Source organism: Scyliorhinus canicula, chromosome 7 (genome assembly GCF_902713615.1).
Source record: "Scyliorhinus canicula chromosome 7, sScyCan1.1, whole genome shotgun sequence".
NCBI classification, from domain to species: Eukaryota; Metazoa; Chordata; class Chondrichthyes; order Carcharhiniformes; family Scyliorhinidae; genus Scyliorhinus; species Scyliorhinus canicula.
In genome coordinates this window covers 179724106-179747836 of record NC_052152.1, presented here as the reverse complement: position 1 = coordinate 179747836, position 23731 = coordinate 179724106, and the positions used below count along the sequence as shown (strand labels likewise).

General features: G+C 46.9%; 1 protein-coding gene across 5 annotated transcripts in view; it reads left to right on the top strand.

The window, feature by feature from the left end:
* Positions 1-23731, top strand: part of LOC119969595 (nucleolar protein 4-like) — a 430219-nt gene that overhangs the window by 261359 nt on the left and 145129 nt on the right. For all 5 annotated transcript variants that reach the window (XM_038803408.1, XM_038803407.1, XM_038803409.1 and 2 more), the window contains one exon: positions 22010-22293. In XM_038803408.1, coding sequence (XP_038659336.1) covers positions 22010-22293 — 284 coding nt within the window. The remainder of the gene's footprint in view (positions 1-22009; positions 22294-23731) is intronic.

Genomic DNA, 23731 nt, shown 5'->3' with positions numbered 1-23731 from the left:
GGTGTGCAGAGGAGATTCACTAAATTAATCCCAGATCTGAAGGGGTTGGATTATGAGGAGAGGTTGAGTAGACTGGGACTGTACTCGTTGGAATTTAGAAGGATGAGGGGGGATCTTATAGAAACATTTAAAATTATGAAGGGACTAGATAGGATAGATGCGGGCAGGTTGTTTCCACTGGCGGGTGAAAGCAGAACTAGGGGACATAGCCTCAAAATAAGGGGAAGTAGATTTAGGACTGAGTTTAGGGGGAACTTCTTCACCCAAAGGGTTGTGAATCTATGGAATTCCTTGCCCAGTGAAGCAGTTGAGGCTCCTTCATTACATGTTTTTAAGGTAAAGATAGATAGTTTTTTGAAGAATAAAGGGATTAAGGGGTATGGTGTTCGGGCCGGAAAGTGGAGCTGAGTCCACAAAAGATCAGCCATGATCTAATTGAATGGCGGAGCAGGCTCGAGGGGCCAGATGGCCTACTCCTGCTCCTAGTTCTTAGGTTAACCGTACGCAAACCTCCAAAACAATCGTTCAGTCCAAGAAATAAGAACCCCCCCTTACTTACCCCCTCCTCCCTTTATATCTTCTCCCTCGCCCCCCGGCCCCCCAACAGCTCACAGTGTTCCAATTCTCTGAAATACGATATAAACGACCACCATCTCTGGTAGAACCCTTCAATTGATCACGTCATGATGTATTTGACCTTCACAAGGTGCAAAAACTCCATTAAATCCCTAGCCGCGCCTAAGCATTTGGCTGCGTTGCTAGTGTCCAGCCCAACAGAATTAATCTCCGCGTCACCAACTAGGCGTAGACAAGGCATCTGCCCCGGCACCCGTCTGCAGCTCCGGCACATCCGAAACACCAAAGAGAGCTGCCAAAGGACAGGGCTTCAGCTCAATATTTAGGATCTCGGACAAAATCCCACTAGGTTGGGACAAGACCAAAGCATTTGTGTATGTGGTGTGTGCGCCCTCTCGAACAGCGCTCACCCCTATCCTCCACCCCCTCAAAAAATCGACTCATCCTAACCTGAGTGAGGTGCACTCGAAACACTACCTTTAGGTGGATCAGACTCAGTAACGCATACAACGGTGTGGCTTTCCGTCTCCACAGTGCTCACTCCATACCTCCTCCTCCAGTATTGGGCCAAATTCCTCCACCCATTTAGTCGTTGTCCCTTCCACCGAACTCAACTCTTCCCCCACAATCCATTCATACATCTTGAACATAATGCCCTCCTCCGACACCGCACAGGGAACAATCCTCCCCCATAAGGATGATGGTAACACCACCGGGAAATCCAAGAACAATCTCTTAATAAAGGTCCATACCTGGAGGTACCTAAACATGTCCGAGCTTGACAACCCAAATTTCTCCTTCAATTCCTTCCAGAAATACTCTCCCCAGTCTTTTCTCTTCACATGCCCCAAATGTGGCATCCAGCCTTGCTGACTCAAACAGGTGGTTAGCAAAAATGGGAGCCAGCCTCGAGTCTGCACATAATTTAAAATGCTGCCTCCATATTTTAACACGACATCACCACTAGGTTCGCCGAGAACGGTGGTGCCATTACCACTGCCACCAAGCTTGTCTCTCAAGATGACCCAGACTCCATCTGACCCAGAAAGCCCCCGGATCCCTGCACCACCCCAACACCTTCTCTGTGTTGACCACTCAGCAATAAAACAAGTTTGGCAACGCTAGACCACCTTGCCTGCCTCTCCCTCTGAAGGACCCTCTTCCGAATCTTTGGGGCCGTACCCGCCCAAATAAAGCCAAAATTAAGTCGCTCGACTCTTCGAAAAAAAAGGGACTTGGACAGGAACACCGGGAGACACCCAAAAAAACCAAAAACAAATCAAGATGTTCCTCTTAACTAATTGGACACGGCATACCAAAGATAATGAGAGACTATCCCACCTCTGTAGGTCCGCATTAACTCCTACTCACCAGGTTCGTACAATTCAAGCACTCCCGGAGCCTATTATTTTGTAATTTTCGAACAACTGTTGAGCCCTTTCCAATTTCGAGTTTTTTTTTTTTGGGATATCGCATTATTACTTTCAATTAGTGCTTACTTTTTCAGTTAATGGGGAAAAAGTTTCAACAATCCCAACTCGAGAAATCTTCAGAATCACCACTAATGCTTTTCCAAGGCTGGGTAATGAGAGTATTCTTTCCCGTGCCAGTTTTTTTTTTGTTTTAAGGATGAAATATTTTGTTCTTTTACCAGCAGTTGACCAAAAATTTGTGGGAAATGAACAAGGGAAATCTTTCTCCCGTTTTGAATGTGTAACCTTTTCTCCTGCTACAGTTGCAATTGTCACCCTTCTCAGCCAGTGGTTTTGTTCATCCCTGTCCTTCGTGAGTGTTTCAATGTTTAAAGTATTGTCTTACACATGAGTCAGGAGGCAAAGGTACTCTTGTGTCAGGTCTCTTAACATGTCATTTTTAAGTAGGATCAGGCTGCTCTGATGTCCGCTCTGAGTTTCTTCTCTCCCACATTGCACGATGTGGCTAGTTTCTGCTCAGAAATCTCCATGATAAGACAAAGGAGCAGGGCAGCATGTGGTACAGTGATTAGCACTGCTGTCTCACGGTACTGAGGTCCCAGGCTCGATCCCTGCTCTGGGTGACTGTCTGTGTGGAGTTTGCACATTCTCCCCATGTCTGTGTGGGTTTCGCCACAACCCCCCACAACCCAAAGATGTGCAGTTTAGGTTGATTGGCCATGCTAAATTGCCCCTGAATTGGAAAAAAAAAATAATTGGGTACTCTAAATTTATTTTAAAAAGAGTGTTCAGTGAGCTCCTCTAGGATACAGACAAATAACAGTTTTGCACAGTGCATTGGCACCACTTATATGTTGCTGTTTTAAATCTTTTTATAAATTGAAGTTGCTCTCTCAAACAAATTATTAAATGCTCCATAATGTGAATGCAAGAGGTTATCAATATTTGAATGTAGATATTTTAATCATGAATAATATGAAGCCAAGACTTACAATGTACTGAACCATCTACTGAAATTGACGTCAAATATTGATTTAAATTTCTTATCGTGGATGAAAAGATCGGTTAAGGGATTAAGTCTAATGTTGGGCAGCAAAGCTCGGAGAACTAGGAAGATATCAAAGTGGTGAGAGATTGTTTTTACAATCTGGCTTTAATTTTCAGACTTTGCAACGCTGGTGGGATCAGTCCTTGTGTGTCTCACATGTTAGGCTCATTTCCCACAATTTTCATCCATTTAAATTAAAATCATATGTACAGATAAGCGTGATTTTCTGAATAGCGCTGACAGTAAGAGAGACTTTCAGTCAGTAGCTGGCACCTGGAAAATTGGCCCTATTACTTGTATTAAATGAGCATAGACAATATTTCAAAAGTAAGTACAATCTGAGATGAAACATTACATGGTTTTAAACTGGCTAATAGGAAGGATACAGTGGAGAGTTAACTTCAGTACATGAGCTAGCCTGATCCGTTGTACTGTCAGACACTTACACTGATTGACCAACTACCCAGCCTCATCTGGCGGAGTAGACTAACCACAAGTGTCTGAGTACTTCATATTTGGCTCCAGATACAACTGCAAGCCAACATGACAATAACGGCACGGTGATTAGCACTGCTGCCTTATAGCACCAGGGACCCGGGTTCAATTTTGGCCTCGGGTGACTGTCCGTGTGGAGTTTGTCAGTTCTGCCCATGTCTGCGTGGGTTTCTCCTGGGTGCTCTGGTTTCCTCCCACTGTCCAAAAGATCTGAAGGTTAAGTGGATTGGCCATGATAAATTGCCCCTTAATGTCCAGGGATGTGCTGATTTGGTTATGGGATTAAGGGGATAGGGCGGGGTGGGCACTCATAAATGGGCAGAGTGCTCATTTGAAGGGTTGGTGCAGACTCAATGGCCTCCTTCTGCACTGTATGCCTTAATGCACAATGGGGTTGTTTTCGTTGGGCGAGCAGCAGGAAGATTTCTTGTGTTAACCTGCTTAAAATCCCTTTGCCAGATTTTTGCAACAGAATTCATAGTTTAGATGTAGGTAATGCAAAGTAATTGTTTATATTTGGCAGCCTCTAGTTTCGAATAATTATATTCCTATAACCTTTACATTTTTACATCACTGTACTTATTAGTTTAATGTAACTTGGTCCATTTCACAGCAGCTGTCTGTGTTTTACTGTGGTGTCATCTGTTAATTCTTCATTACTGCCGTCTGTCAGTAGGGAGACATTATCAAGACTCGTGCACATAGTAATCTTGAATAAACTCAGTGCTACATGACTTTAATTCATCATTTACTGCCAAATGTTTGGTTTTGGCTTCACAATAACGTACTATTCTGCTGCACCTTTGCTTCTGTAAACTACATTTCGATTTTACATATACTAGAAGCAGGATTATAGTGGGAAAGCATATTTTTAGAAATGGTATCCAACTCCATTCTAATCTTCTCCTTACTGATGGACAGTTAGTTCCAAATAATTTATTTTGAGCAAGTTAATTAGGTTTTATAGGAATAATCGCTGTTAAGGCATGAGAGGGGGATCCTTGTGTCTCCTCTATTTCTTTGTGCAGTGCATTTGTATGAACTCGACCTGTATGACTCAATTCAATCGATAAATGACTGTGTGTTACGGACACCGGACCAGATCCCAACAGATACTGGACCAGAACCGCACCATTTTTTTTAATTTTTAAGACTGTGCGGAAAGACCGATTCGCTCCAGGAGTGACTGCATGAGAAATAGGCCTTGGTTATTTTTACAAACAAAACTTTATTGTAACAGAATAAAAACAATATTTAAACTTCGAACCTAATGAGAACAGTTTACAAATATCTCTTAACCCTAACACACTATTTCCCAAGAAACAACATGAACATGCAAAATGAACATACAGCTCTCAACTCCATTTACACAGAAGGCAAAAATGATACTTCCATTACAGAACATATTACTGCTGGTAGTGAAGCTCTTTCAGGTCCTGTCTGAAAGCCTGTCTCCAAAGCAGGCTTTTCATGGCCTCTCCTGATCGCTCACCAAACCCTTCTGCCCCCTGCCCCATCTGTTCGAACAGGATTTTTTTTATCCCTAAGCTCCACCCAGTTCCTCAAAGATGGTCTTGTCCAGGCATGTCCAGACTTGAACTCATCATCGTTATCCAGACTTTTGATTACCCTCTCCCATTTACACAAAAGAATAGGGCCATGCTATGAATATGCAACTAACCTCCAATTTACTGACAAAAGAGGCCATCAGACTCCATAATGTGCTCATGGCTGGACAGACGTGAGTGACCCAGAGGACAATGGATCTTGAGTGAATCACCCCAGCTGGACAGGGGTATCCTATTTATTCCCATTAACACGTTTATGTCTGAATGGGACAATGTAACTCAGGTCAGGTGTGGGTGTATACCTCTGATTCAGTGCTAAATTGCCCACTACATCTTCGATTCAATTTCCTAACATCTCTCAGTCATCACACTGTGATACCAGATTTCCACATAGAAGGACAAGAGCAGCAGATGCATGGGAACGCCACCATCTGGAAGTCTCCCTCCCAATCCACACACCATCCTGACTGGGAATTATATTGTTTCTTTGCTGGGTCAAAATTTTGTAACTTGCTTCCTAACAGCACCATGGTGCACCTGCACCACATGGACTGCAGAAGTTTAAGATGGAGTCTCAGCACCACCGCATTCAATGTCCAAAGTTATATATTCATCTACAAACCCCACCCCTGTCAATACTTGCGCCGAAGATTCCTGGTACACAGCCTCAGTGGGCATGGTTTCATTCTTGCTGCACTAGAATGGAAAGTATGGCCTGTTATTGTTATATTATAAAATTCTCAAAACATTTTTATGTTAAGGTTCCGGCCTGTAGATTTTTGAATAAATATTTTATGTAACTGAGCATATTCAATCTCCCGCCATCCTTCTCAGTGTCACTTATTTGTCAACACTGTTGTCATCATAGACTAATTTTTGTAAGCTTTCACTATTTCAAAAGTGAAGAGCTTTTAAAAACAAAATTCCTTATGAATTACAAGTCTGGGCTAGAATTCGCTGGCCGTTTGCTGGGATTCTCTCATCCCACCAGCAGCGCACCCTCATCCGCAGGTTTCCCGGCAGCATGGGTTTCCCGGCAGCATGAGGTGGCTTCAATGGGAATTTCCGTTGACAGTGGCGGGACAAATAATTCCACCACCAGTGAACAGCACGCCACCTCCTGCTGCCAAGAAACATGTGGCTGGGAGCCCGGAGAATCTTGACCCTGAAATCATACTGATTATCTTTTATATGAATTCAGAGTACTCAATTTTTTTTCCAATTAAGGGGCAATTGAGCGTTGCCAATCCATCTATCCTGCACATCTTTGGGTTGTGAGGGTGAGACGCACGCAGACACTGGGAGAATGTGCAAACTCCACATGGACAGTGACCAGGGATCGAACCCGTGTCCTCAGGGCCATGAGGCAGAAGTGCTAACCACTGCGCCACCGTGCAGCCATCTTACTAACGAAACCTTGTAATGTTGTGGTCAATAGTGAGAGATGACACCATTCAGAATATTAACTCCGTGTTTTATGTATCTAAACATTTTAAATAAAAGTTTCTGGAATGTTGGAAAACAGCGTTGAAAGCACATCAAATGTAAGTGGCCTCTTGATTTAATGAACAATGTTAATTATGTTGAAAGTGCTCATTAAATGTGCTGCAGTGCTATGCTACCAAAACATAGAAAGCAAAATTCTTGGCAAAAATCCCACTGGTGCACTTGCTCAATTTGCTTGATTTCCACTGACTGCATTAATTAACAAGCCTTATAATTTGTAATGTTTTAGAATGGTATCCTTAAACATTCTATTTCATATCATAGCAGAGGAAGTAACTAACCCCATGGTTTTATATGGAGTTACATTGCCTTGAATTTGCGCAACAGCGGAAGAGGTTGGGCACCTTGGTTAAATGGCACTGGAGCCCTGATTCTGGAAGTTCCATCCTAACCCCAGCACCCACCATTTTCAGGGGCGTGTTGTAGTTTGCATATCCGTGATTCATGGAGGCAGCTGCATATGTAAAAGTGAAACTCCCTTCAGACGGATGCAGTTTTCGTTAGTGGAATGTCCAGAACACAATTCGTTGTCATTAGATGTTTGAACAAATCTCTGAAGCTTTCAGTTATTTGGAGCAGTACAGAACCTTTTTGGAGAAGTCCAGATGTGGGAGAGTTCAGACACTTTTTAAGATTGTTAAAAGTAGACATGATGTGCGTAAAAAGCGGATAAACTGAGTGAAGCTGTCATGACATTTAAATCCCAAAGCACTTAGATTTTGGGGAAAAAAACAAATTTGAAATCGGCAAAAAAGCAGGGCTTGCAATTTCACTGGCTGTCTATTGACATAAGCAGGGGCATGTCATTATAGGATTAGTGCTGTATAACTGAATTCACAACCTATTATTATCACACTTGCGACCTGTAAATTCACAGATTGATGTGGTTTTATTTCCAGCAAGAACGAAGTCCCAGAGCACCGAGGTGGCCTTTTTAAACTGCCCTCCTCCACACCTGGCAGCCCATGAGGTGACCTCTCCATTGTTTCGGGAGGCAGTGGGCCCAACTCCCGGTAATACCCACCCACCACAACATAAATTTAAATATCCGGGCACTTCCTCTGAGTTCGAGGAGTCGGGAAATTTGGCCCCTGGAGACCATGGAACAGAAATCTGTCACCACACTGGTTATGTTAGTGTTCAGGCCCCACATGAGTCTCTCCCATTCCTCACTCTTCTCCCATATACTGTCCCTTTTGGATACATCAGGCCTTCTCTTAAATGTGCCAACACTATCTGCTTCAAACAGTCCATGTGGCAGCAAGTTCTACATTCACGCCGTTCATTGTGTAAAGTGATTCCTCACTTGGCTTCATGGCTACTTTCCATTTATGCCCCTTTTTCAACTTTCCCACAGGTGGAATGTTTTTCTGTGGCGCACTGATCAAATCCAGAGAAATTAACCCAGCCTGCTCAATATTTCCTCATAGCTCCATCCTCTCAATTTTACTTTCTTCCCTACTTTTATATTTCATTCATCTGGGAACAAATCCAAGGACTTTTTTTCATCTATTATAGCCGCAGCATTACTTTTTAGTGACTTGCAGATCAGTAGACCTTGATCTTTATGCTCCTCTAATCAATTTGTTTTCTTAGTATTTAAGGAATAAAGGAGCACCTTCCTTCGACCTAAACAAACCATTGGGATACTGATAAATTAGAAAATAAGAACACACAGATATTTTTGGTACAAATTAACGGGAATTTAAAATACGTGCCTGCTATTCTGAGATAAGCTGAAATGAAAAATATTATAAAGTTGTATTGAATTAAAAAGGACCCTGTTTAAATTTGTGGTAAGCCTTTCAGCTCTCATTGTCAATTTTAACAAAATTCGACTTGCTGAATCTCATTCCCAAACGCATATTTATAGAGCATGTTTGCTTGTATGTTATAGATTTCAATTTTATACAATTTCATCTCCTTGTGATAATTAAATTCAATTAAATTCGATTGGATTTGTTTGCAGCCAGACATCCGCCTCTGCCAGTTTTGGGTCCAAGTGGGGATGGTGAAAATGACCCTTTCTCTGTGTACACTAAACAAAGGCTTGATCAGAAATGCTGGGAATACTTAGCACCTGTGGAGAGAGAAACAGAGCTCTAAAATGTGACAAGTCTTAAAGAAGGCAGAAAAAGGGGAAGGGGAGGAAAGATCAGAAGTGAAGGTCTAAAATAGGGCAAAATGCAGAAGAAATTAAATGACAAAAATGATGATGCTGCAAAGCAAAAGGTGATAGTAATGGGACAAGTAAAGGAACAAAAGATGTGCTTAGAGGTCGTGTACATGAGAAAAGCATGGGCAGCATGATGGCACAGTGATTAGCACTGCTGCCTCATAACACCAGGGATCCGGGATCAATTCCAGCCTTGAATAACTGCCTGTGTGGAGTTATCTCCATGTCTGTGCGGGTTTCTTCACGGTTTCTTCCCGGTGCTCCAGTTTCCTCTCATGGTCCAAAGATGTGCAGGTTAGGTGGATTGGCCATGTTAAATTGCCCCTTGATGTCCAAATTGGCAATGAGATCACCAAAAGCTACTGTTGAAAAACAAGAAAACACAAAAAGCATGAAAAAAAAATGGAGCAACTGTTCTCTGAAATTGTTGCATTCATGGTTAAGTCTGGAAAGTTGTAATATGTCCAATTGAAAGATGAGGGCGGGATTCTCTGGAATCCGGCGGGCGGGCCATACCGGCGCCAAAGAATGGCGTGCACCACTCCGGCGTCGGCCGCTCGGAAGGTGTGGAATCCTCCGCACCTTCAGGGGCTAGGATGGCGCCAGCAGGGTTGGCAGCGCACCAGCCGGCCCGGCGGGGGGGTTGGAGAATCCCACCCGAGGTCCTGTACCTTGAACTTATGTTGAACTTCATTGGAACAGCTTAGGAGGCCGAGGTCAGTGTGGAGATGGGGAGGAGAATTCAAATGATGAGACCAGAAGCTCGGGGTTGCATTTGAGCAGTGTGCAGGATTATGTGAATGAAATCCCGAATCGTACTATCACCCACATTGGCAAGGAGATCAAAGTACTGGGTGGCGCAGTGGTTATCACTGTTGCCTCACGATGCAGAGGACCCGGGTTTGATCCCCGCCCTGGGTCACTGTGCGTGTGGAGTTTTCAGATTCTCCCGTGTCTGCATGGGTCTCACCCCCACAGCTCAAAAGATGTGTAGGTTTAGTGGATTGGCCACGCTAAATTGCCCCTTAATTGGAAAAAAAAGAATTGGGTACTCTCAATTTATTTTTTTTTAAAAAGGAGATAAAAAAAGTGACCCTTCATTTCTTCTTTTGGAGCGTGCAGCGATTTGTTTGTGTGTATGGCTTCCTTAATGTTTTTTGCCTGGCCAGCCACGTAAGGGAACTTAGAACAGCCGACTTGTCCTTTGCCTGTGCAGGAACCTTCGGATTGCACATAGCTTAGAAGGAGCATTGATGGAGATGCTATCTGGTCAGTCAGCAACAAAGATTCAGATGGCTTTTGTGCTATTTCAAACTGAAATAAAAATTAGTAAAAATAAATGATTCCTACATTATTCAAAATCTCGAGAATGTAAGAACGTGTTATTTAGGTACAGAAAGTGGAGGTATGTGTTTAAATGAAAACCAAGGTGTTAATGATAATATGGAACTCAGTGTTATGGATGAGCAGGAAGAGAAATAAATCAACATCTTTACTTCCCTTCATCTTTATATTCAATTCATATTCAGAAACAGCTTTCTCTGGAGATCACCTGAATCTTGCTTCAAATCACTTAAGGGGACCCTGGAGAGTATATACAGTAAAACCCCAGACAAGGACTGGTAATGTTTAAACATTTGGGATGTGGCAAGGATGTAAACATTTAACTCCAGGGGAAGAGTTGTCAGTATTTTTAGCCTTGATACTTGAATGAAACCTAATTATGTGAGTTGTCCTGCATTATTTAATGATTCAAAATATAATATTGGCCCTTGTATTCATTGTGTTTGTGTGAAGTATTTAAAAAAAAATTATTTTTATTCTCCTTTTTCACATTTTCTCCCAAATTTACACCCACCAACAATAAACAATAATCAGCAACAAATATGTCAATCCCAATAATAACGATCCCATCCTCCCACCAACCCCCAAACATTAGCCCGCATGTTTACTAAAATGACAAAAAGAAATCCGGGATTACCCATAGTCACCTTTAATGCACTCCGCCCCCCAACCCTCCCACCCATCCCCCCACAAATGTTCGATGTTATCCAGTTCTTGAAAGTGCATAATGAATAATGCCCATGACTTGTAGAAACCCTCCGTCCTTCCCCTCAGTTCAAACTTAACCTTCTCCAGGGTCAAGTATTCCAACAGGTTCCCCCACCACGCCAGGGCACAGGGTAGAGAGGCTGCCCTCCATCCCAGCAGGATCCGCCTTCGGGCGGTCAACGAGGCGATGGCTATGATATCTGCCTCCGCACCCGTTTCCAACCCTGGCTGGTCCAACACCCCGAATATGACCTCCCGGGGACCCGGGTCCAGTTTCACGTGCACCATCTTGGAAATTACCCTAAAAACCTCCTTCCAGTAATCCTCTAGCTTTGGACAGGATCAAAACATATGAACGTGATTACCGCCACCCCCTCCCCCCCACACATACATACAACGCTCACACACATCTTCTACTCCTTTAAAGAATCGGCTCATCCTCGCCCTTGTGAGGTGTGCTCTGTATACCACCTTCAGCTGTACCAGCCCCAACCTCGCACATGAGGTGGAGGCCAGTTCCACCGGGAAGCTCTGTATCTCCTTCCTGGCAAAATCTCGAACCTGCATGTATCTAAACATTTCTCCCTGCTCCAGCCCATACTTCGCTTCTAGCTCCCTCAATCCTGCAAACCGACCCCTAAGAAACAAATCTTTTAGCGTCTTAATCCCCTTCTCTTCCCATTTCCGAAAGCTTCCATCCCACTTCCCTGGCTCAAATCTGTGGTTCCCCCGAATCGGCATTTTCCTTGACCCTGCCCCCAACCCGAAGTGTTGGCGAAACTGCCTCCAGATATTAAATGAAGCTATTATTACCGGACTCCCTGAGTATTTCCCCGGAGCTATCTGGAGCGGTGCTGTTGCTAGTGCTTTCAGCCCCGACCCCCTGCACAAACTCTCCTCCATTCTGACCCACTGGGAATCAACCCCTCTGACCCAGCTCCGCATCTTCTCCACATTCGCCGCCCAGTAGTAGTACATCAGGTTCGGGAGACCCAAACCCCCTGCCTGCCTTCCCCTCTGTAGCAGCACTTTTCTCACTCTGGCCATCTTTCCTCCCCATATGAACAAAGTAACCCTTCCCTCAATCTCCCCGAAAAAAGCCTTTGGCAGGAAAATCGGTAGGGATTGAAAAATAAACAAAAATCCCGGCAACACATTCATTTTAACCACCTGTACCCGACCCGCCAGTGACAGAGGGAGACCATCCCACCTTGCCAGATCGGCTTACACTCTCTCCACCAAACTAGTGATGATGTACCTGTGAAGCCTCCCCCACTCGCGGGCCGAGACACCACAAAATACTCACTCTTGTCCAGGTTCGCTTCTACGCCGAGAACGACCCAAATACTTGCAGTAGCTCCAATATTCCGCCTATCGACCCGCTCAGTTCCGACACATACAGCAGCAAGTCGTCAGCATACAAGGACACCCTATGCTCTATCCCGCCCCGCACTATTCCTTTCCATGCTCCTGAACTTCTTAATGCTATGGCCAATGGCTCAATCGCAAGTGCAAACTGCAGGGGGTACATAGGACATCCCTGCCTCGTCTCACGGTGGAGAGAAAAGTATCTCGAGCTGATGTTGTTTGTGCGGACACTCGCCTTCGGCTCCTTTATATAATAGCTTTACCCAGTTCACAAATCTTGGTCCAATCCCAAACTGCTCCAGAACTGCCATCAAGTACCCCCATTCTACCTGGTCAAACGCCTTCTCAGCGTCCAATGCCACAACCACCTCTGTTTCCTTCCCTTCCGCCGGTGCAATAACCATGTTCAAAACCCTCCTAATGTTCGAAAAAAGCTGCCTCCCTCTCATGAACCCTGTCTGATCCTCACCTATCATCTTCGGGAGGCACTCCTCCAGCCTACCGGCCAGTACCTTCGCCAATACTTTTGCGTCCATACTCAGAAGTGATGTGGGCCTACACGACCCACACTCCATTGGATCCGTATCTTTTTTTTTAGCAACAGTGAAATTGATGCCTACCCCAAGATTTGTGGCAACACCCCCTTCCCTATCGCCTCTTCAAACATCCCCACCATCAGGGGTGCCAGCTTATCCTGAATTTTTAAATAATATTTCACCGGAAACCCATCCGACCCTGCCACCTTCCCCGACTGTATCCTCCCAATCGCATCCTTTATCTCCTGCTCCACTATTGCTCCTTCTAATGTAGCCCTGTCCCCCTCCCCTAGCCTTGGGCACTCCAACCCATCTAGAAATTCCTGCATCTCACGGTCTCCCCGGTTGGCTCTGACCTGTACAATCTCTCATAAAACTCCTCAAAAACCTTGTTAATCAGCTCCGGAGCCACCACCAACTTCTCTGCCCTATCCGTCACCTGAAGAATTTTTTTTGCCGCTGCTTCCCTCCGGAGCTGACCTGCTAACATACGGCCAGCCTTTTCTCCATGTTCATAAACTGCACCCCTTGCTCGTCTCAGTTGGCGCACCGCCTTCCTGGTAGACAGTCGGTCGAAGCTCACCTACAGTTCCTTCCTCTTTTCCAGCTTCGCTGGGTCCCCATCTTTTGCATAACTCCTACCTGCCTCCAACATCTCATCTATTAGCCTCTGCCGCTCCAACCTTTCCTCTTTGTTCACCCTGGCCTTAAACAAAATTGCCTGACCCCTCACCACCGTCTTTAGAGCCGCCCAGACCACTGCCTTCGACACCTCACCCGTACAGTTGAAACCTACATATTCCTTAATTACCCTTTCAATTTTCTCACAGAACACTTGGTTCCCCAAAAGCCCCACATCCAGTTTCCACCCCGGCCTCTGAGCTACCCCCTTCTCCAGTCCCATATCCACCCAATGCGGAGTATGATCTGATGCTGCAATTGGCGAGTATTCCGACCCTTTAACCCCAGCCAGCAAAGCCTTCCCCATCACAAAGAAGTCGATCCGCAAGTATACCTTATGGACTGCTGAGAAAAACGAGTACTCCCGTTCCCTTGGGTGCCGGAACCTCCAAGGGTCCACCCCTCCCATTTCCACCATTAGCCCAGCCAGCGCCTTCGCCCCCCCCTGATGGGACCAGCGAGTGCGGCCGTGATCTGTCCAACCTTGGCTCCTGCACCAAGTTCCAGTCCCCTCCCACAATCAGTTTGTGTGTGTCCAAGTCGGGGATGGCCCCAAACACCTTCTTCGCGAATCCCACATTGTCCCAATTGGGACCGTATACACTTAGCAGCGCCACTAATCTCCCCTCCAGCGCCCTTGTCACAATCACATATCTACCCCCCTGATCTGCCACCACCGTCCCCATCTGGAAGCGTATCCTTTTGCTGACCAGCACTGGTACCCCTCGAGCCCTTCCGTAAAATCCATTGTGAAACACTTGACTAACCCAGCCCTTTTTAAGTCTCACCTGGTCCTTCACCCTCAAGTGAGTCTCCTGCAGCATTGCCACATCGGCTTTTAAACTCTTAAGGTGCACAAGCACCCTTGACCTCTTGACCGGACCTCCTAGCCCTCTCACGTTCCACGTGACTATCCTAACTGGGGGTCTCTCAGCCCCCCCCCCTTCTTATCCACCATCATCATACCACTGGGCCCTGCCCCATAAGCCTGACCCACCCCTGTCCATTGTTAACATCGAACCCCTTCCCTCCCCCTCGCAAGAACCCCCCAACATTTCCCGTTGAAAAAACATCTCCCAGCATCAATCCCCCCCCCCCTCACTTGCCTCGTAGGCCCATTGAAGCCTGCTACCCAGGCTCCAATGCCAGCAGCCCTCCTCGCACCTCACCTCCGTTCACTAGCTGACTTTAGTTAGCTAGCGCGGGTGGCTACCCCCGCCAAGATATATCATCCCCTTCCATCCAGTCCCAGAGAAAGAAAAAATAAAAGCAACAATCCAACCCATACAATTCACTAACATAAAATTTAACCGTCGCAACACAAAACGCCAATCCAACCAACCATTAACTTGAACTCTGTTGCAATGCAAAGAGAAATAAATTACAATACACATCAGTAAAAAGAAAGTTGTAGGATTTATACATGTTCCAGCTGCCCAAACACTGTCCACAGTCTCTCTTCCAGTTCCGCTCCTCACGTCTGTCCCAAGCTTTCTGTCCTCACGAACGCCTCGGCCGCCTCCGCTGTCTCAAAATAAAAGTCTTTGCCGTTATACGTTACTCTCAGCTTCGCCGGGTACACCATACCAAATCGCACCCCCTTCTTGTACAGTGCCGCCTTCACCCGCCCGAACGCCGCTCATCTCTTTGCCAACTCAACCGTCAAGTCCTGATAGATCCGAACTCCAGCACCGTCCCACTGCACCTCACGCTTCTGCTTCGCCCAGCTTAACACCTTCTCCTTCATGCAGTACTTATGGAAGCAGATAATTACTGCTCTTGGCGGCTCATTCACCTTGGGCTTCGGCCTTAATGACCAATGAGCTCGGTCCAGCTCGTACTGGGAGGCGTTCTCACCCTCTCCCATGAGCTCCACCAACTTCTTAGCGAAGTACTCTGTTGGCCTTGGGCCCTCTGTCCCTTCGGGCAAGCCCACAATTCTCAGATTGTGCCATCTCGAGCGGTTCTCCAAGTCCTCGAGCTTTGCTCGGAGTCCTCTGTTGACCTCCACCACACTCCACAGCTCGTCCCCATCGAGGTGAGCTGGTCGCTGTGCTGCGACACGGCCTCCTCCACTTTCTTCATCCTCTCGCCCTGCTCTCTCACCTCAGCCGATGTCTTTGCCACAGCTACCCTCACCGGTGCGATTGCCTCCTCCACCAACGATTTCAATGAGACCGCCGTCTCCTTGCTCAAAGCCTCCATATGCCTCGCAAACTGATTTTCCAGTTCCACCGCCATCACCGTGGTCATCTTTTCCACCGTAAGTAGTGCAGCCCCAACATGCGGTCCGGCATCCGCCATCTTGTCAGCGCTTCTGCTGGCCTTCTCATTCAATGGCGAACCCGGGTTTTCTTCCTTCTTCCTAGCTGCTTTTCGCATCCTCTTTCGACTTACTATTTCTTCTTTCTTTCTTCAATCCGAAAGTAATTATTTTCACAAATTTTTTCCCCAAAAATTCCAAAGTCAAGAAATCTCTTCCTCCGGGGACCGGACTTCAAACTCCTCAAAGATCCATTTTCAGTGGGAGCCACCCAGTGTGCTCTAGTCCCCCCCTACATCGCGTTCTGGACTCAGGCCTGCCACCTCGATTGCCTCGCCTCGTGTCGAGCTCCGCCCATGCAGCCGACCCCTCTGGGTCGATGCCTCCCCCTCCGGCCGCTGGACACATCCGCGGGGCTCCTCACTGGCTCCAAACCGGACCGACCTGACGCCCGTCCCTCAGGCCCCAAAGGCCGAAGAAACCCGTCCCCTTTTGTGGGAAGAAAGAACCATGGGGAAACCCCCGGAAAAGTCCAAAAAATCGTGGACCGGCGGGAGCCTCTACCCGACGCAACCACTCCACTCACGAGCGCCTGTGTTAAGTATTTTTATTCACATTTTAAAATTTTTATACATAAACAATAACACAATAAAACAATAAACAAACCCCCGTCGAAACCCCCCCTTCCATGCGGACAACCCCCAACAGAGAGACCGCCCCCCCAACCTAACAACTAATGATGACCAGCTCTTTAAAGTACAAATAAACGGCTGCCATCTCCAGTAGAACCCCTCAATTGCCCCCCTCATGATGTACTTAACTTTCTCGAGATATTGGGCAGGACAGTGGCGCAGTGGTTATCACTGCTGCCTCACGATGCCAAATCCCAGGTTCGATCCCAGCTCTGGGTCACTGTCGGTGTGGAGTTTGCACATTTTCCCCATGTTTGTGTGGGTTTCGCCCCCACAACCCAAAGATGTGCAGGTTAGGTGGATTGGCTAGGCTAAATTGTTCCTTAATTGGAAAAATGAATTGGGTATTCTAAATTATTTTTTTAAATGTTAAAAAACGTTCTCGAGATGTAAACATTCTTTATGATCTCCCAATTTCACAGACGCACTGGGTGGAGAAGCTGACCACATCCCCAGCAGCACACACCTTCGAGCAATCAGTGAAGCAAAGATCAGGACATCTGCACCAATCTGCAGTTCTGGCAGGTCCAACACACCAAATATGTCCCCTCAGGGGCTCCCCTAACCCTTCCTAATTTGTAGAATCGTTAACATGGTGCTAAAGAAGGAGACTCATAACCCCACTAGCCTAGGACATGACCATAACATGCGCAAATGATTAGCCGAGCCCCTCCTATAATGCTCACAGTCATCCTCCGCAACCACAAAAAGCCTGCTCATCCTGGATTTGGTCAAATGGGCCCTATGCACTACCTTCAACTGTATCAACCCTAACCGAGCTCATGGCGATGTTGCATTCACCCTTTGCAGAGCCTCACACCACACCCCATCTTCCATCTCTGACCTCGACTCTTCCTCCCACTAAGCCTTCACCCCCTCCACAGACACTGCCTCTTCCACCATAATCCTGCCATAAATCCTGACGTGCTCCCCTCCTCCATCCCTGCCAATGACAAAACCCTCTCTGGGCAGCATGGTGGCGCACTGGGTTAGCCCTGTTGCCTCATGGCGCCGAGGTCCCAGGTTCGATCCCGGCTCTGGGTCACTGTCCGTGTGGAGTTTGCACATTCTCCCCGTGTTTGCGTTGGTTTTGCCCCCACAACCCAAAGATGTGCAGGATAGGTGGATTTGCCATGTGGAAAAAATGATTTGGGTACTCTGAATGTTTAAAAAAAAGACAAAACCCTCTCCAACAGCAAGGAAGGAAACTCCAATGGGAATGTTGGGTAGACGTTTTTTGCGATGTTGCAAACCTGCAGGTACCTAAAATCATCCGTCTTGTGAAAGCCCGAATTTCTACCAACAACTTCTCCATGCTCACAAATCGCCCCTCTTAAAAAACAAATCTCTCATCCCTTCCACCACCTTCTCCTCCCATCCCTTCCACCACCTTCTCCTCCCATCCCCTAAACCTAGCATCCAGCCTCGCCGACTCAAACAAATGGTTCGCACAGATCAGCGCAAACTTCAATACCGCCCCCAATTTAGGGTGTTGCTGAAACTGTCTCCATGTTCTTAATGTGGAGACCACCACCAGGTTGGCTGAATATTTCTCTGGAGAAAACAGCTGCAAGGCCGTCAGTAACGCTCTTAACCTCGGCCCCCTACACAACCCTGATTCCATCCGCACCCATTCAGCCCCCCGATCCCCACATCACCCCAGCACCTTCTCCGCATTTGCTCCTAATAATAATATATCAGGCTCGACAATGCCAAACCCCCTTACTGCCGGAGTGGAGGACTGCTGGAGAACCGTCTTCTGAATCCTAGCCAGTTCACCTGCCCAAATAAAAGACAAAACCAATTTCTCCATCTCCCCCAAAAAAGGATTTTGGCAGAAAAACTGGCACACACTGGAACAGAAAAAGGAATCACAGCAAAACATGCATTTTAACCGACTGTATTCTGCCTGCCAAGGACAGAGGGAGACTATCCCATCTCTAAGTCCGCCTTAACCCTCCAAAGCCAGGCCCAATTCCAAGCTGCCTGCACCTCCTGTTACCTAAAATGGGACGGTAACGCCACCCCCAGATTTGGCTCCCCTGCCCGGTGAAGTGACCGGAAAACACTCACTTTTCTCCCAATTCAATTTATACCCTGAAAAAGCCCCCAAACGCTTCAACAGCGCACAATCTCACCCATTGTGGGGATCAGATCCGTCACATACAAAAGAAGATCGTCGGCATACAGCAGCAAGGCCATCACTAACGCCCTTAACCCCGACCCCTCCTCATTATCACTTTCCACTTATCTGAGGCCCACAGGGCAAAGAACAAAGGCTCAATTGCCAATGCAAACAAGAGGGGGACATCGGGCACCCCTGCCTTGTTCCCCTGTGCAACTGAAAATAACCTGAACTAACATTATTTGTACGGACACTGGCCTTGACGTCTTGTTTACACATTGGACCCACACTACAAATTTAGGCCCTATCCCACACCGTTGCAACATCACAAACAAATACTCCCATTCTACCCTATCAAAGGTCTTCTCGGCATCCAACGCTACAATAATCTCCTGCTCTCTACCTTCTGCTGGGGACAAAACTACATTTAAAAGGCGCCTCAGATTCAACAACAACCGTCGCACCTTCACAAACCCCGTCTGATCTTACCCAATAACCTACGAGAGGCATTCCTCCAGCCCCAGTGTTAACACCTTGGCTAAAATCTTGGCATCCCCATATAATTAAGAACTCCGAAGGTATGTCCCACACTCCACCGGGTCATTATCCTTCTTTAGCAGAAGGAAGATGGATGTTTGCATCATTGTCTCTGGAAGAGTCAAACATTATGGGCAGCATGGTGGTTAGCATAAATGCTTCACAGCTCCAGGTTCGATTCCCGGCTGGGTCACTGTCTGTGCGGAGTCTGCACGTCCTCCCCGTGTGTGCGTGGGTTTCCTCCGGGTGCTCCGGTTTCCTCCCACAGTCCAAAGATGTGCGGGTTAGGTGGATTGGCCATGCTAAATTGCCCGTAGTGTCCTAAAAAGTAAGGTTAAGGGGTGGGGGGTTGTTGGGTTACGGGTATAGGGTGGATATGTGGGTTTGAGTAGGGTGATCATGGCTCAGCACAACATCGAGGGCCGAAGGGCCTGTTCTGTGCTGTACTGTTCTATGTTCTATGTTCTATCTCCACCAATAAAGGCACCAGTCGATCAGCAAACATTTTATAAAATTCTACCTAGAACCCATCCGGCCCCGGTGCCTTACCTGTCTTCATGCTCCCAATTGCTGTCTGGAACTCCTCCACCCTCAATGGCTCCTCCAGCCCGTCCTGGTCCTTTTACTCTACTTTAGGACACTCCAATCCCTCCAGAAATTCCCATATATCCGACTCCTCCCCCAGTGGCTCTGACCTATAGAGGTTTGTATAAAACACTTCAAAAGCCAGGTTAACTTTATCCTGCGCCGACACATGTACCCCACCTGAATCCCAAATCTGGACAATCTCTCGGGAGGCTGCCTAACACCTCAACTAACCGGCCTGGAGTTCATACCATATAGGAGCAGAATTAGGCTACTCAGCCCATCGGGTCTGCTCCGCCATTCTGTCATGACTGATATGTTCCTCCTCTGCTACCTATAGTGTTACAGACCAAGAGCTGGATTGCAAAATCAGCCAGAGCATCTCCTCCCTAGAACACATGGCCTAGAAGCGGGAGTCGGCAATTTAGCCTCCCGAGCCCAACACCCTCAATGTGATAATGGCTGATCACATCCTGGCCTCAACTCCACCATCCTGCCTGTTATCCATAACCCTTCAACCCATTACCAATTAAAAATCTGTCCAAATCTCTCCTTAAATTTACTCACTGTCCCTGCATCCACCGCACTCTTGAGTTAGTGAATTCCACAGATTCACAACCCTTTGGGAGAAGTAGTTTTTCCTTAAACCTGTTTTAAATTTGCTACCTCTTATTCTAAGATTCTGACCTCTCGTTTCAGAATGCCCTGCAAGAGAAAGCATCAGCTCCACGTCTACTTTATCCATACCTTTCAGCATCTTGTATACGTCAATTAGATCTCCCCTCATTCTTCTAAACTCTACGATGCGACTGGCCTTCTCCCCATTTTCGTATTTTACCCCCCTTGAACACCGCAACTGGCTTATCAGCAGATAATAAATAAAATTGCATCTGCAACTTCTTTCTACTAGCCGAATGCTCCGGGGTGGGGTCACTCGAGTCGATTCTGTCCAGGTCAAAGATACCGTCCAACAACCATTGCTGCTCTTCCTGTGCCTCCCTATCTACCTGTGCCTTGTGTGAGATTATTGTGTTAACTAATTTATGTTTGTCCTCTGTTGGGTTGCTCCACATCCAGACCATGGGCAGGCTTAGGGTGCAGGGGTTGGATCAGGTCAAATAAGTGGACGGACTGCTTGATCAGTGGCGACAGGCAGCCAATTTAACTAATTCAGGCCACAATTGGAGGTAATATTACCAACGTGCTGACGTTTGTTCTGGCAGGGGAGGTCAGAAGCTTCATGGAGGAAGCCTCCCAGAAATTGTCTGGAGAGATATCAAAGCTGAACGCTCCATGGTGCAAAGAGGGGGACGAGGTTTGGTCAGGAGCCATCTGGAACGGATTACAATAGAATAGAACATTACAGCGCAGTACATGCCCTTCGGCCCTCGATGTTGCGCTGACCTGTGAAACCAATCTAAAGCCCATCTACACTGTTACATTATCATCCATATGTTTATCCAATGACCATTTAAATGCCCCTAATGTTGGTGAGTCCACTACTGTTGCAGGCAGGGCATTCCACGCCCTTACTACTCTCTGAGTAAAGAACCTACCTCTGACCCCTGTATCTATCTGCCCTCAATTTCCCTCTGATCATAGAGGTCTGCTCACTTGGTGCCATCTGAATTTTTTCTTAACATGTCTCCTGGGGCACCTCCATGTGGGCTTTCTCAATCTCCAAACTTCCTCGGTAGGACTCTCGAGTCTTCAGAGCTGTGAGACCTCTGATTGGACCGGCAGCACAGGGAGCATCGCCTTAGTTGGACAGTAAAGTTGGAGATGGCCAATATGGAATCCGCTAGTCTGTTTCCCAGCATGCGCAGGCTCAACATCTCTATTTGGGCCCATGTCAGGGTCCTGAAGCCCGTGGTAAAATTCCACCCAACTTGTCAGCTTTGTAATATAAACTATAATTGATCACTCGGGTGTGTACAAGCTTTTACTATGACCAATGTCTCCTATATTGCTGAGGGGATGGTTCCTCATTCAATGCTCACTAGCCCCCCCTTGATGAATTGGAATCATGCTATATGGGAACTAAGGGCGCAGATTCAGATATTTGCTGCTGCAATGTGCAGTGCAGTGGCGCTCCTACATGGCCCAATGCCTTGGATAAAAGCCTTTATAACACTTATTTGTTCAATTTAGGTTCACCCTACTGACTTTAACTGCTTTTGAATAAAATGACGTTGAATTTTAGTGTTGTAAATCTGTACCTCATGGTTTTGCAATGTTTTCACTGATGGAGGCACATTTTCTAAAAAGTCAGGCAACATGAACCAATATTTAGGTAGAAAATCTGCTCTCCAAGTGTTTTTATCAATGACCTGTTCTTGCAGTGTTCTCTATTTTTATTCCTTATCAGATGATTCATCTTCAGAATGCTACAGTGGCTCCACTACCCTGAATCCCGCAACATCAAACAGTACACAGGGAGACAGCACATTCCCAGAAATAAATGGAAACAGCTCCACTGGCTTGGACTACAGTGCTAGCCCGGAGGACCAACCAGTCAACCTCAGTGAGCGGCTGCAACCTGGTCAAATGGATAATGGCAGTACTGACGGGCAAAGAAACCGGATCAAATACACTGGCAAAGCGACCTCTGATGTCAGATTGAACAGGGACACAAGAGAATATGGGAGTAAGGTATAATCGTCTTTTAATTCAAATGAATACTGAAATTTAAACCAGGAATTTGTTTTGAGACAAAAAATATTTTCCAGATGGAAAAGGTGGTGGCAGATCAGAGGGGTAGGTATGTGGCATATATAAAACCTACTTAAATAAATTCACCTCCCTTAGCAGGGGGAGCCACCCGCGCTAGCTAACTAAAGTCGGCTAGTGAGCGGAGGTGAGGTGAGAGGAGGGCTGCGGACATTGGAGCCTGGTTCACAGGTTTCGATGGGCCTATGAGGCGAGCGAGGCGGGGGGGGGAAGGGATTGATGCTGGGAGATGTTTTTTCGACAGGAAATGTAGGGGGTGTTTTTGGGAGGGGGAAGGGATTCGATGTTAATAATGGATAGGGGCGGGTCAGGCTCATGGGGCAAGGCCCGGTGGTATGATAATGGTGGATAAGAAGGGTGGGGGTGTGAGAGCCCCCCAGTTAGGATAGTCACATGGAATGTGAGGGGGTTAGGAAGTCCGGTCAAGAGGTCAAGGGTCGTGCAAATCTTAAAAGTTTGAAAGCTGATGTCGCAATGCTGCAGGAGATTCACTTGAGGGTGAAGGACCAGGTGAGACTTAAAAAGGGCCGGGTTAGTCAGGTGTTTCACTCTGGATTTGACAGAAGGGCTCGAGGGGTAGCGGTAATGGTCAGCAAAAGAGTACGCTTCCAGATGGAGAAGGTGGTGGCAGATCAGAGGGGTAGGTATGTGATTGTGATAGGGGCACTGGAGAGGAAGTTAGTGGCGCTGTTAAGCATATATGGTCCCAATTGGGTCGATGTGGGATTCGCAAAGAAGGTACTTGGGGCCATCCCCAACTTGAACACACACAAACTGATAGTGGGGGGAACTGGAACTTGGTGCAGCAGCCAAGGTTGGACAGGTCATGGCCGCGCTCACTGGTCCCATCAGGGGGGTGAAAGCGTTGGCTGGGCTAATGGTAGAAATAGGAGGGGTGGACCCTTGGAGGTTTCTGCACCCGAGGGAACGGGAGTACTTCTTTTTCTCAGCATTCCATAAGGTATACTCGCGGATCGACTTACTCGTGGTGGGGAAGGCTTTGCTGGCTGGGGTTAAGGGGTCGGAATAGTCAGCAATTGCTGTGTCAGATCACGCTCAGAATTGGGTGTATATGGTACTGGAGAAGGGGGTAGCGCAGAGGTCGGGGTGGAGACTGAATGTGGCAGTTTTGGGGGACCAAGGGTTCTGTGACAAAATTGAAAAGGTAATTGAGGAATATGTAGGTTTCAACTGTACGGGTGAGGTTTCGAAGGCAGTTGTCTGGGAGGCTCTAAAGGCGGTGGTGAGGGGTGAGGTGATTTTGTTTAAGGCCAGGGTGGACAAAGAGGAGAGGTTGGAGCGGCAGAGGCTAATAGATGAGATGTTGGAGGTAGATAGGAGTTATGCAGAAGATGGGGGC